Source organism: Podarcis muralis, chromosome 5 (genome assembly GCF_964188315.1).
Source record: "Podarcis muralis chromosome 5, rPodMur119.hap1.1, whole genome shotgun sequence".
Taxonomy (NCBI): domain Eukaryota; kingdom Metazoa; phylum Chordata; class Lepidosauria; order Squamata; family Lacertidae; genus Podarcis; species Podarcis muralis.
The window spans coordinates 69,571,297-69,591,108 of record NC_135659.1 but is presented as its reverse complement, the minus strand read 5'-3'; the positions used below and the strand labels follow the sequence as shown (position 1 = coordinate 69,591,108).

The following is a 19,812-nucleotide window of genomic DNA, read 5'->3' as shown; positions in this document are numbered from 1 at the left end:
ATGGGATACATCTTCTCTCTCCTGTTCATGGGTAAATAGGGAGACTCAGTGGAAATCAACCAGGGACAGAACTTGCTGGGAGAACCCTCAACTACCTCTCCAGAAAATGGCATACTCACATGTCCAGTCACTGGCTGTTTGAATGATGGATGGATATGGTCCAGCCACTCCCATCATCTTCAGAGTATACTGACGCCCTGGGATCAGCCCGTCAAAGGTGACATTTGTCCCACCCTTCATCGCTGTTACATTTTTCACCACCAACTGGGATTTAGTTTCCAAGAGAGTCCCTGCATAATTGCCTCTGACCCCAGAGGGACTCTGCCAAGAAGCCCGTAGTGACCTGGTGCTGTGACCGCTATTACTGAGGCTCAGATGCTCCGGAGGCAAAGGATCTGAAAGAAGGAGATCAGACCAATTTCAGGCATTTTTGAGGTTTGTCTCCAGCTTCTTCACCCCTTTGCCTTTGGAAGCCTTAACGCTGCCCAAATAATGACACCAAAGGTGCAGTGGTCCTTTGGGGAAGCTGAGGCTTTGCGATTTGATCAGATGGACTTTATTATTTGCTAATTTGTTGAGGACATAGCAGCAGTGGCTAGGACTAAGGTGAAACTGCCCAGACTCCCTCATTACTTTTGCTTCCACCAGGAGGTGCCTACATTCACAGTACTGAAATGTTGTTTTCTTGTGATGTTGTTACATGCTGCTGTATCATTATTGTGAAATAGTTCTTGTTGATTTTGTGGTGTATTGCTGTCAGCTGCTTTGAGCATAAGTGGAAAGGCAGCACACAATTGAAATGGTGGTGACGATAAAGGCAAAAGTGTGAAATGTCAGTCCAGTGCCACCGGTTCTGAAAGAGATTGCGAGCCTTTCAGCTCTAAAATCACCTCCTAACTAAGCTCCAGGGCCTTGGGGGTGACTGAACTTTGACAGGGCCCACCTGTCTCTCTTGCACCCACCCAGACCCCTTTCCCACTTCAGTGGCAGCTCCTTTTCCCCTTCAATTACCCAAGGAAACTCTCAAGGCTTGGACCTGACAGTCGTGTGCATGACAGCCTATTGGACTTCCCACGGCACTTACGTGTCCAGTTGCTAAGGACGAGGGGCGGGGAGATGTAGGGCCCAGCAACAGTGCAAATCTCCCAGGAAAAGCGAGTGCCTGGTATTAACCCTTCGTAGCGCAGACTGTTATGACTCTTAGGCACGGATTTGTTTTGCACCAGCATGTGGGGTTCCGTGGTGTACAATGCTGCCACATAGCCAGTCCCAGGTGCCTCTTGCCAGTGAGCATGGAGCGTGTGGGCACTGCCTTGGCTCGACAAGCTCCCACCTGGTGGAGCTGCAGGATCTGGAAGGGGGAAAGACAGACACAAAATTATGCACAGGGCCTTCTATGAAAGGTCTGGGTTGATACAAATTGGGGAGCACCTATTTGGGAGTGTAGAATGAAAGGGTGACCAAAAAAAAAAAACAACCCTTTCCCAGAAGACTCATTGTGATGTTTCTCCCATCCCAGCTTCCAGAGTGGAAGATGGACATAATTATCAGAAAGGTCTCCTCTTCAAGTCAACTCAGAATATTTGTTTTGTCCAACGCCTAATAACTGAAGCCCCAGCCAAGGCAGGGAACTGTTCTCTGGGAGTCTCTCTTCACTGACCCTGACAGATGGTTGGGAATATTAAGCAAACAAAAATCTTGCATTTTTTCCCTGTCTTTCATGGAAACCAAGGCAGTGCACATGTGGTTTCCAGGAAGTCACCCATCCAGACCCAAACCTGCTTAGCTTCAGCAAGCTGGTGCCCTCATTTGCCTTTGAACCATACTCTATGACCCTGTGATGAAGGAACCTCTTTCCATGGTCTCTTAGGTTGAGATTGATGAAGCATCAGTGTTGGCGCTGAAGACAGTGAGGGCTGGAGTCAACTAATGGGTCCCCACTAGCGCAATGGGTTTTTCCCCACCCTCTCCTCCCTCTGTGCCCTCATCTCCAATTGGCTGAAGGGTTGGAGGTTGGGAGAAGCCCCAGAATAGTGTGGGGGAAGAGAGGAGTGGGGAGATTCCATCCAGCAAGTAGAAATGCTTGCACCGACAGAGTGATCTCCTTAAAGTTATCCTGAATTATTCCCTGTGTGTCCTCACCTTACCAGAATTCCCTTCAGTCAGGTAACTGAAATACCCTCACACCCAAAACCAGTAGCAAAGCATTTCTATAGGAGCCACTGCCTCCCAGCAGGATCTGAGCTTCAAGCCCTGCTTACATGTCCAGGCAGAGATGCTCTTTGTAGATGCTTTATGGGGTCCAGCAACAGCGGTCACCAAGGCAATGTAGCTTTTCCCAGGGCTCAGACTTTGGAAGGTGACCTGTGTGTTGTTCCTTGCCACCGATACATTTCTGACAGGTGTCCTGCTCTCCCCTTCCTGCAGAATCACCAGATAGAATTCTCTTCCTCCAGCTGGTGAGTTCCATGTCACTTTCAAAGTGTTATTTTTGCCACTGTTGACCAAGCTCACATTGGTTGGCTTCAGGGGGTCTGGGGGGGAAATGAAAGGAAGGATCAGCGTTCACCATTAATGAATTGCCAAGAAACAGGGCTGATGTGAGTTGTAGTTTGGAGGGCACCAGGTTGGAAAAGTGTGATGTGGTCTGTAAACCTGTGGACATAGCTTATGACTTCCTTAATTCAGAGCCAACATATCATTTTAGGTGCTTTAGGAATAATTAGTAAATAGATTGTATTAATACCGACTGGAAAAAGTCTGGTTGACTTTTGGAAATTCTCAACTTTATTGGCACTGCTTTGGTAATGTAAAACACAATCTCTCTGGTTCATGTATTCAGAGAGTAAATTTTGGAACCTCTATTACAGTAGGGAAACACAAGCACCAAATAATACAACTAGAACAATAAGACTGTCTTTATTTCACAGCCAGAACATACACATGTTCATGTGTGTTAGTTATCCCTATTAAACAGACGCAGAGCAAGCTTCTAGGTCTCTCAGGATAAGGACTACCTGTTATTGTAACCCTGCCTTATTCTGTTTCATAGGCTCAAAGTAGCCTCTCATTCCAGTTTAGGCCTGCCTACCTGACTTCCAAGTGCCTTGAACAGTATCCTGCTGCATACTCACATGTATAAGCTGTGACATTGGGCCCCTCTATCAGGTAAAGCCCAGCTGCGGCGCTGATCCCCAGGCGATAGGGGGTGCCCGGCTGCAGGTGCTGGAAGACGTAACTGGACAGGCCTCTCCTGAGTGACACTGTGCTGCTCTCAGCTGCGGTGTGGAGGTTCTGCAGAGTGAGATGGAGCCATTCTGCTCCCTCTGTTTTGGCCCATGAGGCTGTCAAACTGGAGCTGGAGTTGCTATGGAATGCCAATGCCTTGGGGGCGACAGGAGCTGTTGGGACAAAGGAAAGCTGAAGGGAGCCATCTCTCACTACAGGAAACCACCTGCTCCAAGAAGAGGGGTCCCTTTTCAAAGATGCCCCACTCCATGGAAGTCCCCAGTTCTCGGAAGAGGACACTCCAGCACCCTTGCAAACAAATCAGTCAGTGAAAGCAGCTAAGCCACTGTCATTTTTTACTTGCTTGCCTTGCTCACACATACATGTGCCAATTTTTAATGGCACGCTGGTAGCCTAAAGCAGAGGTGGCCCTGCAGATGTTGCTGGACTCTAGCTCACATCAGCCCCAGTCACCATGGCCAACAGTCAGTGATGGTGTGAGTTGTAGTCCAGCAAGAACCACAACTTCTCTGCCTTTGGCCTAATGGAAGAGAAAATGACCAGTTTTAAGAAGGGATATAAGAGCCGCACCAGAGCTGACTAAAGACCCTTCTGGCCCAGCATCCTGTTCTCACTGTGGCCATGTGAAGCCTGCAACCAGAACCTGAGCACCAACAGAAGTGTCTCCATTTGTGATTCCAATGACTGGTTGTCATCTTTTCCTGCCTGGCTGCTTGAAGGCGAGTCTTACTCCATAGACAACTAAGTTGTCTAAATTGCCTATCTAAATTGTAAGTCGCCTTGGGGACTGCACTGGGCTGAAAGGCAAGTCATAAATCACTTTATAATAAATAGATAAAATTCCAGGCCTCATAAGCTCCACGGATGTCATAAACTAATCTCAGGCATGGCTAATTAGCCCCTGCCTACTTTCTTTTCCCCCCCACTACTCCTTGAGCATGCGGGAACAATGAGATAACATAGCCCCGCCCAGGCATCTGATTAATTTCTGGAGACGCTTCTGTCTCTACAGAGTTGATTTTATCCTCCAACAACGCCCTCAGGCCAGAGTAGCAACTTTCCATACCGGTCCATTGACGTGCACTGGTGCTTGCTTTGGAATATCCAGCCAGGGTGGTGATTCGCAGGGCATATTCACTGCCAGCTCGAAGCCTCTCAAAGCGGAAGGTGGTGGCCCCTTTAGGGAGAGTCACATTCCTGACAGGTGCCTGTGAGTCTATGTGGTACAGAACCAGCTGGTAGCCATCTTTCCCGCCAGGGGCTTCACTCCAAGAGGCTACTAACACAGAAGGGCCATCATAGCTGAGGATCACGTCCCGCACAGCTAAGGGAGCTAAAACAAGATGAAGGTTCCAAAACAGAGTTGCCAGTGAGTAAGCATTTCAGAATATTTACCAGATCCCCAAACCTGCTCCTATCTCTCTCAAATCCTGACCAGATTTCTAAAGTATTTTATGTGAGTTCTGTTCTAGCCTATCTGAAGTACAGTGGTACCTCGGGTTTCAGATGCTTCAGGTTACAGACTCTGCTAACCCATAAATAGTACCTCAGGTTAAGAACTTTACTTCAGGATCAGAACAGAAATCGCGTGGCGGCGGCACAGCAACAGTGGGAGGCCCCATTAGCTCAAGTGGTACCTCAGGTTAAGAACAGTTTCAGGTTAAGAACAGACCTCCAGAACGAATTAAGTTCTTAGTTGTACTATAGCAAAACTTGGAGGGCTACGGGTTCCCCACCGCTGAACTGAAAGATGAACACTTCACAGTGAAAGTCGAATAATGTTTACTCAGAAATAAAACCCACTGTAATTGGGAAAGTGCACCTATGATTGCATGCTTAAAGCTTCACAGTCCTCAGCTCAGCCTTATGTAAACTGAGCCTGCATGCAGACACAGGAAACAGGAAACAGGGTGTCTATAGGTAAAGAAGTGCTGGGCTGTTGCCAGGGCCAGAATTAAGTATCTTGGTGCCTAGGGCAAAGAACATGAAACACATCTTTAAGTCAACCCCCCTATTTTATAACGTAAAACATTAACACCAGTTATAATAAAACGATAAACAGCAAGACTTGGATAGACACAGTTGGTGAATATTCATGGATTATTTTAGGAGGTCTGATGACTCTGGAACTGGGAGAACTGACAGTGCCTGGTGCTCCAAAGTTTTGCCTTTCAGATTAAGGCTGTGTACACACTCTACCTCTGAAATGCACAGTTGCCATTTTATTATAGCATGCTTTTTTACATAGGACTTTACCATTGTACAAAGGACGTGGGTGGCGCTGTGGGTTAAACCACAGAGCCTAGGACTTGCTGATCAGAAGGTCGGCGGTTTGAATCCCCGCGCCAGGGTGAGCTCCCGTTGCTCAGTCCCAGCTCCTGCCATCCTAGCAGTTCGAAAGCACGTCAAAGTGCAAGTAGATAAATAGGTACTGCTCTGGCGGGAAGGTAAACGGCGTTTCCATGCACTGCTCTGGTTCGCCAGAAGCAGCTTAGTCATGCTGGCCACATGACCCGGAAGCTGTACCCCGGCTCCCTCGGCCAATAAAGCGAGATGAGGGCCGCAACCCCAGAGTCGGTCACGACTGGACCTAAAGGTCAGGAGTCCCTTTACCTTTTTTGCCTTTGTACACAGCTTTATGCAATGGCACAATCTAAAGTAGCAGCTGCTAGCCAGGTTGTCTGTAAACACAGGTGGGCATGTTTTAAAATTAGTGTGCAACCGTGTTATCTACTCTCCTGAATTACTGTGTCCACAGACTTTTTCTTTTTTAAAGGTGTTTTCTACAGTCTTTGGAAACTGGTGTGCTGATATACTGGTGTGCATCACCATACAGAGACAACGAAGGTATGGTATTGCTTCCTGTTTTGACTATTTCATTCATAGACAAGTTAAATACAGGGAGGGGGATTGGCACAGTCCTGCAAGGCCGGAAGGTCTGCCCCAATAGGAGGTGACCTGAGAAAGCCTGCTCTGTGTACACACGCCGGCAGCGTGCGCTTGAGAAGTGCATTCTCAGCACAAAATGGATTATAAGCACTCCAGCAAATGAAGCATTAGTGCGGGGGCAGGGATGACATGGGGATGTGTACAGCACCCGAAAAAGGTTCCTGCATCCAGCTCCGAATGCACATTATCACACAGTATGTACACACCCTAAATATTTGCAGGATTTAAATCATTACTTCAACCAGTAATCTCACCTAACACATTATTTTTTAAAAGTAAATTTCATTTACTAAATAATGCATATAGCATGTTTTACCTTCATTGGAGGTTTTGAAACTGAGTTTGGAAGGCCATACTTAGCTAGGGTTCCTGCATTGCAGGGGATTGTGGACTAGAGGATCCTTGGAATCCCTTCCAACTATACGGTTCTATGAATTATGTTTGTGGTGGGGACTTGGGTCAGGTGAAATCAGTGGCGTAGCGTGGGGGGTGCAGGGGGGGCCGTCCACACCCGGCGCAACATCTGGGGGGGCGCGCTCACCGCCTCCGGAGTCGCCGAAGAGCCTCGGGCGCAGGCTGTAGCAGAGCCCCATGTCTCGCGCAACCGACAAGCTGGCAGCGGCTCTCAGCGCTCGCCGCGGTCCCGCGCGTCAGGGCCGCGGAGGGCGCACCAGGCAGCCCCTCCTCACAGCCCCGCCGCCACCGCTGCTGCAGCTGCTGGGCCATGTTGCATTTTCCTCGCCTCTCTGCCCTCCTCCTCCTCAGGGCAAGCGGCGGCGTTTGGGCGGCAGCGCCAGCGGCAACTCGCCTCAGATCACCTGACACGGACCCGCACCCACCGCCGTGGCTACCTTACCGTAAATACCCCAGCCCAGGCAGCAGCAAGAAGAAGCTGGCAGCGGCGGCAGGTTAGGGGTTAGGGGGCTCAAATTACTTGCCTTGCCCCGGGTTAGGGGGCGCAAATTACTTGCCTTGCCCCGGGTGCTGACAACCCACGCTACGCCGCTGGGTGCAATCCTACCCTAGCTCCGACCCTGGTTGTTGCTATACTTCAGAGGCACTTTCACAAGCAAAAACTGCAATGAGGTTCTGCTACAGCTTGAATGACAATAAAAAGCACTTAAATGGAAACGTACACCACCTCAAATGTGTGACTGTGGTAAAAACAGTTTTTGTGAAAACACTGCATTCAGCAAATTTCAGCTGGTGACTGATACACGAACTTCTGCGATCAAAGGAATTTTTCATAAGCCTGGAAAACACTTCTCTGTAACAGAATTGTCTGGGCACAGTTTGTCTGTAATAGAACGACCCATATCAGTTGCTCCAACAGAAAACCTTGGGCTGTTTCTGCAATTAGTGGCTCCCACTGTTCCAAAGTCCACAAGGACATTGTGAGACGGTTGTGGTACCATTACATTAGGAACAGGCGGCCATGGAATCACTCTGAGCTAACTTTGCTGCCAGCTGCCTGCAGAGCCTGACAGTTTCTGCTCTCAGTTTCTGTGCAAGTCACAGGGAAAGGTTGCAAATCAGTTTGCCTTAGTTGATTTCAATATCATTGTACATGTAAATTGCAAACCAGGGAGGAAGATAAAAAAACCCTCCTGCAGCTGTACAAAAGAATAAGATGCAGAGTGGTTTGGAGGATAAGCTGTGATCCATCTTAAGAAAACTAACTTGGTAGCAAGTTTCATTCTAACTAATGAGACTTTGCTTCCAAGCAGGAAATACTTAGGATTGCAGCGTTAATAAAAGCAATGTTGCATGCACAAAACAACATGTTGCTTTTAGCTATACGATTCAGATGTTTCTGGAATGAAATGGCAAATGCTGAGAAGGGATAATGGAACAAAGTATTCCCCCTCCCCAGCAAAGCATCTGGAAGTTGTGAACAAGAGGGTATAGTGTTGCATAAACGATGGGCCAGACACACATTTTATTGGCCCAGCTTGGATGTGCAAGCAGAAAAAACAGCCAGATGTTGCTGCATTTGTGCTAAATACTGGATGTAGAACCGCAAGTACTGGTACATCATGTTATATTTAGCCTGACACAGCTAAAGCAATTCAGCCTGGAAGAGCTAGCAGAAGCTCTTCTTCCATCCAAAATCAAGTTAACACCACTGTAGATGTCTTAGAAAAAAACAAGTATACTGTAAAGTGATCTTGCACTTTTTTAACATTTGATGGTACAGTGGTACCTCAGGTTAAGTACTTAATTCGTTCTGGAGGTCCGTTCTTAACCTGAAACTGCTGTTAACCTGAAGCACCACTTTAGCTAATGGGGCCTCCTGCTGCTGCCGCGTCGCTGGAGCAAGATTTCTGTTCTCATCCTGAAGCAAAGTTCTTAACCCAAGGTACTATTTCTGGGTTAGCGGAGTCTGTAACCTGAAGCGTATGTAACCTGAGGTACCACTGTATTTGCATGAACATCAGTGTGAAAGCCGTGACTGGCATAGCCTCCCAGAAGCATCTTCTGCCATGTATCTTCAGACTCTAAGGAGGATACGAATGGCAGAGGGTATTAAATGAAAGCAAAAGTCCTAGGTGGCTCCATTGTCCTTTCCTTTCTTTATGGGTATCTGGCAGCTTTGACAATGAAATGGCAGCTTTGATTTTTGAGGGCAAGGCTCAATGAACTATCTGCACTAGTGCAAGGCATAGTGCTAGCTGAGTGGGACTTTCCTCCATGGCATAGCAGCTCACAAGCCAGGGGTTCTTGCCTCCATCCTGACCCACTGAGTTGTTCTTTTACTTGTTCAGTAAGCTAGAAAACATCTGAAGGCAGCCCTATTCAGGGAAGGTTTTAATGTCTGAAATGTTATTATTTTTTATATTTTGCTGGAAGCCGCCCAGAGTGACTGGGGAAACCCAGACAGATGGGTGGAGTATAAACAATAAAATTATGATTATTATGATTATTATTATAGAAGTGAGCACTTTCAACTTTTGAAGAAAGCACACAGCCAGGCATGTCAAGGGGAGGCCACCATTACACAATGTGGCATGCTGAGTCTTGAGTGTGTGAATGAAAGGGAGAAAAGGCTATGTCCATGTTTCTAAATATAAACCAACTCTACGCTCAGAATAGCCTCACGCGGCAAAGTAGATGCATTTGTCTCCCACTTACCTGTCTGCCCAGTGACTCTCCTGCTGTAGTTTCGTGCACAGACCAGCAGCGCGGTGACTTCAATGCTGTATCGTGTCCCAGGAAGCAAGCCCTGGAAGTCGAAACTGGTGGCATCAAGCCCAGCTGATCCATTCTGCAGCAAAGAGTCTGTCTTGAAGTCATAAAGGGCTAGTGAAAAGCCCCGGACACCTCCAGAGGGCCTTCCCCAGGTCAAGAGGAGGTAGTCAGAGCGGCCTTGGCTGCTGATGCTCACATTCAGGAAGTGTCCTGGGGAAGATAGACCATAAGGTGCTCAAAACTGTATTGTCCTTCAGGGTCTGCTGTCTTCAGCCCCCAAACCCAAAGGCCTGTTCTCTATCTGACATAGATCAATAACACCTTCATCACCTAGGTGAGTAGGCAATGTGATGCTATCCTGATGTTGTGGGCTCCATGTTATTTATTATTTATTATTTATTATTTAAAAATAATTGTATAACACACACACAAAGCTGTCACAAACACACACAGAGACACTAAAAAGTAGATAAGAATCTAAAACAGATCACGAACTAACTATGTTTCTTTGTTGACTCTATGAGTGTGGCGGCACATAAAAGTTTTCAGCGAACATCTGTTGAATCTCTATTGGAAGAGCATTCCACATGACTGAGCCAGTGACATTAAAGGCTCAGTTTCACGTTGATGTTAAATGAGCCACACAGACTCAGGGGAGTTCCCTTCATCCCTGACCATGGGCCATGTTGGCTGGGGCTGGTGAGAGTTGCAGTCCAAAGCAACTGGAAAGCACCACATTGGCTACCCCTGATCTGGGCCAAAAAGTCGGAGGCCCTTGAGATATCAGCAAAGCCTCCTCACTCTCATGCTGAGCCTGAGTGGGAGTGGTTGGTTTATAAAAAGGAACACTAGTATGACAGGCAAATCCACTGCATTAGAATAGTCATGTTTTAATTCTTTAGCATCTACAATTGCTAAACAACAGACAGGAAAATCATAAGTTGGTCTGCTAAGACCATCAGCAATTTTGAAGTGGTCAAAGTGGGGGGGGGGAGCAGTGTTGGCAACCCCAGCACTACATGATTCATTGTCTGCAGTCAAGCCCCACAATTCAACCACGTTTGTTCCAGCTCCTTAGAAAGGAACTCAATATTTACATCAGGCATTCCTGAAACTGATGACACCCTCACCCTGAAATGCAAATAAGAGACTGAAAAAGCCAGTCTGACTCCCAGGCATATCCTTCTACGAGTCAGATCCAGAAGAGAAAATAACTTGTTGTCACCTATGGCTCCCAGGTAAAGGTGCCCCAATGCATCATGAATAATCTACAGCCTATCCTGGACAATTCCACAGGCCTTGGGTGGTAGCCCTGTCCACACGTGCATAGAGCCCCTAAATTGAAACTGCCTAGTCACTAGCAACAATTAACCATCAAATGGAGACAGAAACCTAAGGACCAGATTCTGCAACAAACCCAGATGCCAACTCTACCTCCATTTTCATACAAGCAACAGTCTTACAGACATCATCCATAAAGCCAACCATAGCATCAGGTGTTCATTCACCTGCTCATCTTCCAATGCATTACATGTAATTTTTGTAATGCCCTGTCAACAATGCCCTTCTGGTGTCTACTTAGGGCAGGCATCCCCAAACTCGGCCCTCCAACTGTTTTGGGACTACAATTTCCATCCTCCCTGACCACTGGTCCTGTTAGATAGGGATGATGGGAGTTGTAGTCCCAAAACAGCTGGAAGGCTGAGTTTGGGGATGCTTGACCTAGGACAAACATGTCAGTCTCTACAGAAAAGAATAAAGCAACACAAAAATGGCAATATTCATAAACCATTGGCAGTCTTTAGAAAACACCTTGTTCCTAACCTAAAAGCCATCATTTTTCTGTGAAGGCACTTCATCCCAGCGTGAAATGGCATCAACATAGATAATAGTTTCCTCTCCTACTGCAGGCAGGTAATTTAAAAATTAGCATAGTGAAGCTAGGAATGTTGTGCTATTGCACATTGCTGTTGTGATTGGCCACTATGTTTATTTTGTTGACATATAAGCTTTGTGCAGAATCACCATAGGTTGTAGCCCTGTTCAGGCAATGGGGCATGTTTTGTGTGCAATGGTGGGACGTGGTGGGTTTCATCCAATCATACAAGTACTGAAATCTTTGTCTGCAATGTGTATGCACACGTACATGTGTAAACAGAGCCTGTCACTCCTGCATTTCATGCTATTTGGCTTCATTGTTTACTATCTTTCCCCTCTATGCCCATGTATATCCACTAACTGTGCATAACTCTTCATGCATCAGAAGATGTGAACTCTAGTCGATGACAGCTTATGTCACAATGAATCTGTTGGCCTTTCAGGTTCCACAATACTTTGGTATGCTTTTCCCCCCTGGTGGAGATAATTATGAGTTTTGGATGCAAGATCTGCAGACACCTTGGGTGGTTTCATTAGGTGAATTAGCAGTTTAAGGCAGACCTTGCCCTGTTCCTTTCTAATTCTAACCCACTGTGGAGAAGTATCTACATAATGAAGTCTTAATGTGTTCCTAGGATTGCAGTGTAATTCTCTCTGGAGACAAAGGCCTTATTTATTGCTTTGCTGATGTATTAGAAGTATGTCTAATGCCCTGTTTACCTGCTTGCTGGCAAAGTCTGTGTGCAACCTGTGCTACTTTTGCATGTTGTAATTGTTAACATATTCTTGGTGGCTTGTGCTGAACTCACCTATGTGGAAATTCTGCATGCTGCAATTAATGGTTGAGCAAACAGGTATCCAGGTTAATTAATATTGATAAAAACTTCAAGGTTTTATAACTATATAACCTTTAGAAGACATCTGGAGGCAGCCCTGTATAGGGAAGCTTTTTAATGTGTAATGTTTTATTATGCTTTTATTTACATTGGAAGCCACCCAGAGTGGCTGGGGCAACCCAGTCAAATGGGCAGGGTATAATGATGATGATGATGATGATGATGATGATGATGATGATGATAATGATGGAAATGCTCGATCTGTGCAGTCCCTGAGTTAAGAGAATTTGGCTTGACTTGGTTTCTGGGAGGAAAGCAATAATAACTTTTGCCAATTCATTTTGGGCCTTTCCTTCACAATATTCTCAATCCCTGCAAGTATTAGGTACCTTGCAGAATTCAACATCTATTTTTATGCTAAGGCGGAACACTTGTAGAATGCTGCTGTCACTTTTCATGATCTTGAATGTGCATCTTGCTTGCCTAAATAGATCTGACATTTAACAGTTCTTTGTTTCGCCAAGACGGTTCAGAAGCTTTCATCTACTACTGTGTATCTCTAGCTACTTGAAAACACACTGAAATTCATACACAGAAAAGGTGAACAATACTTTGGAGAATCGCCTGAATAAGGGAGTCCTAGTACAATTCGGCACTGGCTCCAGGTTTCTTTTTACGCAGAACAGTCTGTAGAAACATGGTGCCGGGAGAAGAATATTTCCCTAGGTGTGTGCATTGCTGCATGGAATGTGGTAGTGCAAATGTCACAAACACTTATAGGACATATGATACAGAGCTTGTGTTGTGTTGTGGACAGAGTGTAAGAATAGGACTGAGCAAACCTAGACTCAGTCATGAAGCTTAGAAGGTGATGTTGGCATAGTCACTGTCCTTTAAGCCTTAGATATAATCCTGGGTGAGGATAAAACTGGATATTGAATATTGCTCTGAACTCCTCAGAAGGAAGGAAGGAAAATTAGAGACTAGCAACACAATCTCCACCCTCCTTCTTTATTGACTACTATTTTAATTAAACACACTCACACTCACACACATATTAGTAGTAGTAACCACCCATCTGACTGGGTTGCCCCAGCCTCCTATAAAGGGTTTGCGGTCTCCCAACGTGCACAATGAGCCAATTCTTTTTAAAAGTTGTGGACTGTAAGAATGCCACCACCACCCCGACACACACAAATGCCACAAATAGTTTTCAGTGACTCTTTAGATAAAGGGGGGTTTTTCAAGTTGTGAGCTTTCCCATGAAGCTTGGCTCCATAAAAGCCAGTTGGAAGTTGAAGGCTGAGCTGCACTGGGGAGAAAAAGTATCTCTCCCTCTTCTTCAGGGAAAAGAAGGTGAGAACATTGAGGGACACCTTCCCATTACATTCTCACTCCCTTAGGTCTCCATCACTCCCTCACTTTGTCCCTTGGAGCGATCTCTAGGGAAATATATCTGGCTCCAATAACAGTGGATATTCCTGTGATATTCCAGATTTCCCTGTCTGGGAACTCCCAGGGGAGAGGAGCAGAAAACTCACCTTTCTCGTCAGGCAGTCCTTCCACTCCTGGATTCCTTTGCCAATCTGTTTGGTTGCATCTGTCATCCTATGAGATTGAAATTAATAAAATCCTTAGTGGTGTCTGGATAGAAGCACGGCTCAGAAAAAGACTGCATCTCTATTCTGCCATAAAAACAAAGAGACACAACACCTCTAGTGTTATGACACCCCAGTGGTGTGGAATCTGTGACCCTCCAGATGTTGCTGAACTCCAACTCCCATCGCTCCCAGTGAGCATGGCCAATGGTCACAGATGATAGGGCCACAGGTTTCCCCACCCCTGAGATACCCACCTTTATGCCTGGTCCCTCACACCTGCAATATGTGGAGGGGACACCTCTCTGATTAGAATCACTAAGTCCAGTCATCCCTATCCTGGTGCCCTCCAGATGTATTGGACTCCAGCTCCTATCAGCCCCATCCAGAATAGTTAATGACCAGGGATGGGTGCATGAAACTGTTTTAAAACAGAAGTGCATCCTCTCTAGACATTGCTACCACAACCTCAAAGGGGAAGAGAGTTTGCATCCATGGAGGGGCATAGCATGGAATGCCTGAGTGGTGGAAGGCTACATCTTCTTTTCACAGTCAATGGCTCAGCATTGACAGCTGCCAAGTGCTGTCCAACTACAGATCCTACCTAGACTGGCTCTCAGAAACTGTAAGGTCTGGCTGCCAGCCTCCCTTCCCAGCTTGGTACGCCTCTCTGGAAGCCAGACTTGTTGCTGTGTATAGCCAAGCCCTGCCTCTTGCATTGTTTCTCTTTGTGGCATTATCCAGGTTGCTTTCTTCGTAACAAGGGTCAAGTCATTATGCTGCAGCTGTAGTGGACTCCCTGGTTCTCCCCATTTTGGTATGTGGCCAGCAAAGGTCGGTGCCTGAAGTAAACAATCAGGGCCAAACTAGGCATTACATGGGACACAGGTGGTGCTGTGGGTTCGAAGGTCGGCAGCTCGAATCCCCACGACGGGGTGAGCTCCCATTGCTCGGTCCCTGCTCCTGCCATCCTAGCAGTTCGAAAGCATGTCAAAGTGCAAGTAGATAAATAGGTACCGCTCTGGCGGAAAGGTAAACGGTGTTTCCGTGCGCTGCTCTGGTTCGCCAGAAATGGCTTAGTCATGCTGGCCACATGACCTCCCGGAAGCTGTACGCCGGCTCCCTCAGCCAATAAAGTGAGATGAGTACCGAAACCCCAGAGTCGGCCACGACTGGACCTAATGGTCAGGGGTCCCTTTACCTTTACCTAGGCATTACATGCAGTCAATGTTCCCTCACAGGTGTTTGTGTGTGTGTGTAAAACAACATCGTAAGTCTGCATATGTAAACATAAATAGAGGAACAGTGATAGGAAGGTGGTATGTATTTTCCCATTTTTACCAAAAGCTAAGATACCGGTGGAAGAACAGTTGGTGTGTGTGTGTGAGATTATACAGTGGTGCCCCGCAAGACGAATGCCTCGCAAGACGGAAAACCCGCTAGACGAAAGGGTTTTCCGTTTTTGAGTTGCTTCGCAAGACGATTTTCCCTATGGGCTTGCTTCGCAAGATGAAAACGTCTTGCGAGTCTTGCAATTTTTTTCCGCTCCCCCCCCCTTTTCTAAGCCGCTAAGCCGCTAATAGCCTTTTAGCCGCTAAGCCGCTAAGCCTTTAATAGCCGATAAGCCGCTAAACCGCTAATAGCGCTAAGCCGCTAATAGGGTTGCTTCGCAAGACAAAAAAACCGCTAGACGAAGAGACTCGCGGAACGGATTATTTTCGTCTTGCGAGGCACCACTGTAAATGAAAGAAATGGGGAGGGAGGGTCAAGCACATGGACACCACACTTTCCCTCCACTTAAATTTATAACCTCCTAAGGCTTTTAATTTTATTTTTAATGATGGGGAAAGTTACCCAACTGCATAAAATGTCTAGATTTCGCCTCCACTCTAGTTGCAGCCCTATGGCAATAGTTAGGTTGGAGGAACGTGAAGTTGGAAAACCAGGAAGAAATGATCTATGGGAGTTCCTCCTCTTTGCATCAGGTTCAGTTTAAGCTCCAATGTCCTAATTTGGCTCCTACTTTTACAATGAGATTTGGACAAGAACAAAAACCCCTAAGATTTGCTTAACAGGGTCTGACCAAAGATTCCCCTTATCCTGCATTCTGTCTCCAATAATGGCAACCAGCAAGGTTGCCAGCAGAAAGGAGCAGGTCTGCTTTCCACAACAGGCTGATGTGTAGAAATCAGTGGGTACAATGTTGTTGTTTTTTTGCAGGATGGAAATAAACATTATCCGGGGCCAGATTCAACTAACTGGTCCTGCTAGCAGAAGCCCATACAAGGACTTCCACTAGCACAATGAGGCTTCCTTCCAACTCAACAAATTAGTGGAAGTGGGGGTCAGCAGTACCCCCCAGAACAGCATGTATGGGGAGATGATTTCATTGGGCTAGCAGAAATGCATTCTGATGGAATGTTTGTAGCAATGTGGAGCTGAATTCCTCCCAATGTCTGTGCATCAAGTTGCTGTTAAAGGCAGGGCTACATGGACTGGAAAGGACCGAAGCTGGCAACTCTCCCAGCTGGATGACCCTGGATTGCTCACAAGCAAGGCATGCTGGAATAGCTTTCTCCTGTTGTATTCCCCCCACATCCATTAACCCTGAACAGTGAAGTTCTATTCATGAAACGTGGAAGGAAGTTCTGTCCTTCAAGATTATTACTAGTTGTCATTGAACAACCTGACTTTTGAAATTCATTTTTAAAGGTATTTATACTAGTGTGGCCATTATTACAGCTTGTAGCAATGATTTCCACATATGAATTGTGTGTGATGATGAATACTGTTTTGTTTGTTCTGAATATGCTGCTGAATATCATGGTTAAAACCAAGATCTAGTGCAGGAGTTACCAACAAGGCACCCTATAGACATTGTTGGACTCCAGCTCCCATTATCACCAGTGGGTATAGACAAGGGTCAAGGATTATGGGAGTCCAGCATCTCTGAACTCCCAGAAAACTACCCAAATGAAAAAGAGGATTTTCAAAGGCTTGCAAGTATGTAAATCTTATGGTTGGAATAGCATCTCATGCAATGCATCTGGGGAATTCTCGCAAGTGGCAGGGCAATGCAACACCAATCCCTGTCCTCGGCCTCACCCTGCCTCCAGGATGGTTCTCATGATATGAAGAAAGTGATCAGAATCACCAGGGAAATCACCTGCCTGGCTGATCAACCTTCTCTAGAGCAGAGCTGAAATTTCTTAGAAGATAAAAAAATGTGAATTTTCATTCTTCCTCTTACCTCATTCTTCCCCCTCCTCCCAAAAAGAGAAAGCCATTTTGCAGAATTTTCTACTAATATTATCCACCTTTTTTGTGGTGCCATCATTCTCCTCTATCTCGTGCATGATCCAGAATGATGCTAGGACCCTTTGGCAACAAAGGGGGGTGGGGACTTGGGGATGGAGAAGATGTGCTACTGCCACACGAAATAGCGACATAATAATGAGGATAATTTCTCCTCTCTCTGGAGAAATGCTCTGAAACACAAGTTTCTTTCTGTACACAAATAGAGTGGAGAATTTTGGGAGGCCAAAATCCTGAACCGGCACACAGAGTCAATGAACAAATCAGACCAAAAGCCTATCTAGTCCAGCATCCTGTTCTTACAGTGGCCTTCTAAATGCCTATGGGAAGGACATGAGCTCAATGGCCCCCTCAAACAACCACAGCAATACTGTCTCTGATTCAGGCAGTAGTACATAAGGCCATTGTGGCTAATAGCTGTTGATAGCCTCCATGAATTTATCAAATCCCCTTTTAAAGTCACCCAGCTTGGTGGCCATTACTACATCTTGCGGTGCTTCCTTTTGCCTGTCCTAAATGTCCCAATATTGGACAACCCTGGGTTTTGGTCTTATGAGAGAGTGCTAATATTCTCTCTGTCCACACCAGGTATAATTTCCATCTCTTTACATCCCTCCTTGTTCGCTCCCTTCTCCCTGAACAAAAAAAGGCCCTAGGAGTTGTGACCTTTCCTTGTACGAGAACTGATCTGGTCCCGACGAAAGAAGAACGGCAGACAAAATTAATGGACTACGCAGAATTGGATAAAAGGAAGGATTCAAAACCTGCGGGACCAAAGATTTACAGAGGATTGGAAGAAATATACGAACTATTTGAAGAGCAATTGTAATCAACAAATTATGCTGTAGGTCTACAAGAAGTTTTGTAAGGGGAAATATATGAAATATTGCAAAGAAGAGAGATATTAGCTATGAAATTTAAATGTAATAGTGAAAATAAGAAATATAAATTAAGTAAATAGATTGGAAAATTTTCAGATGTGATTGATGGAAGTCAAAAAATTGTATAAGATGTTAAAGTACGTTTAATTATTGTTGAAAAGGATATGTTGGAAACTAATATATATATATAAAGAGAACTGATCTGGTCCCTGATCATTTTGCTTGCCCCTTTCTGCCCCTTTCTTAGCTCTACAATATCCTTTTAGATGTGCAGCAACCAGAACTTTACACAGTATTCCAGGTCTGGCCGCACCGTAGATTTGCGTAAAGGCAAATTTCTACAACTATCAATGCATTGTGAGGGGGGAAGGAGGAACTAGGCCCTTAATGGAAACAGGTCACAGAGCTGCGCCTGATGAGGGTTCATGTGCCCCAGTCGGGGTGTGTGTGTGTGTGGGAATCATACATAAGTCCAGAGAGGCTGGCAGGAAACACCCAAGTAGAACTAAAAGTATAGAGTATGAAGTTTAATAATGCACCTCATTCCAGCATTTCCAACAGACTCAGCATCCAGACTGGGAACCTGGTGTGCTTCTGAGTCGGGCAGGTGAAGGTGTGAGCGGCGGCAGAATGTGCCACACACACTGAGCACCACGGCAGTTACTCATGACAAGCTCCCATCTCTGTTTACAGGCTCACTGTGTGGCTTTGCCTCCTCACTCAGGAAGCTACCTTTTCCCAAGTCAGACCCTTGGTCTAAACAACTCTGGGGTTTCAGGTAGGGGTCCATCTCCTACCAGGAGATGCTGGGGACTGAACCTGAGACCTTCTCCATGAGCCCTACTACTAGGCCATGCCCCTTCCCATGCCCCGTTCCTGAGCGCTGCGAATCCCCATGCACCACATTAAGTGTCCTCCTGTCCTGTTAACGCGCACTGCCTTGGCACAGGGCTCTGTGGTCTCATTTAGAGGAGAGGCCCGGGGAAGCTCCTGGAGGGAGCCAGGCTTCTCTAATGGGCAATGGTGCTAATTCAGTGCAGCTGTGTGGCCAGCAGGCAGGAATGCTCTCATCCCCCAGCGGAGCAGAGAAATGCAGGCTGGCTGTAACTCGGAGGAGCCGGCCTCCACCGCCAGCGAGGAAAGGCACTGGAAGAGAGAGAGAGAGAGAGAGAGAGAGAGAAACCTGGACTCACCTCAACCACAGCTTGCAGATGCGCCTGCGAAGAGGCCCATTCCATGGGCAGCAGCAGCAGCAGCCACAGCATCTGGTGGAGAGAGGGGAACGAGGAGCAGAGAAAAGCAGCCGCAGCAGCAAGTTATAGTCCTCTTCGAAGAGCAGCTGCCCTCCTCACCCAGCTGTCCCTACGGCAACTCCTGCAGACTTCTCTTGCTGGGCTGTGACATCAGGGCCCTGGCATGCAGGATGCCAGCTCCAGCCGCCAGTTTGCCGGGGAGTTCAAAGGTGTATGTGTGAGTTCGCGAGAGGCTCTGCATGAGAGGACGAGGAGCGTGCCTGTGTGTCTGAGAGAGGGAGAGTGTGCCTTCCTCTCTGTGTGGGGGAGCATCGACTGTTCCCTGCGCGAGAGAGGCTGTACGTGTGTGGCTGCGTGTGTGAGCAAGCCTTGCCAGCGCTGTTCCTCCATGTGGGAGTGTCTGTTTCTATGGGTGTGTGTCTCCAAGAGGACGTCTTTTGTCCTGGGTTTTTCTTTTGTTTTTTAGGCATTTTCTTCTTTGAGAACAAGTTTGTCGAAGCTGACAGAAGTTGCCGGGGAGGGACTGGGGGGTGGTTTGCTCTTATTGCTCAGGGTGGTAGAGTAGCCCAAAGAGAAATGTGTGCCTGTTCTCTCTCTCCTGGAATGAACAGACAGCAGCGTTGACCCACTAGGAGTCTCAGTTCCCATAAACTCAAAAGCTCCG

General features: G+C 46.6%; 1 protein-coding gene across 3 annotated transcripts in view; it reads right to left on the bottom strand.

The window, feature by feature from the left end:
* Positions 1–19,538, bottom strand: part of LOC114599428 (receptor-type tyrosine-protein phosphatase V-like) — a 51,753-nt gene extending 32,215 nt beyond the window's left edge. For all 3 annotated transcript variants that reach the window (XM_028734665.2, XM_028734667.2, XM_028734666.2), the window contains exons 1-8: positions 19,089–19,538; positions 13,643–13,709; positions 9,331–9,597; positions 4,316–4,582; positions 3,135–3,401; positions 2,262–2,534; positions 1,085–1,351; positions 120–395 (exon numbers count right to left, since the gene is read on the bottom strand). In XM_028734665.2, the coding sequence (XP_028590498.2) occupies positions 120–395; positions 1,085–1,351; positions 2,262–2,534; positions 3,135–3,401; positions 4,316–4,582; positions 9,331–9,597; positions 13,643–13,709; positions 19,089–19,160 (1,756 nt within the window). In that variant the 5' untranslated portion in view covers positions 19,161–19,538. The remainder of the gene's footprint in view (positions 1–119; positions 396–1,084; positions 1,352–2,261; positions 2,535–3,134; positions 3,402–4,315; positions 4,583–9,330; positions 9,598–13,642; positions 13,710–19,088) is intronic.
* Positions 19,539–19,812: the final 274 nt, after the last annotated feature.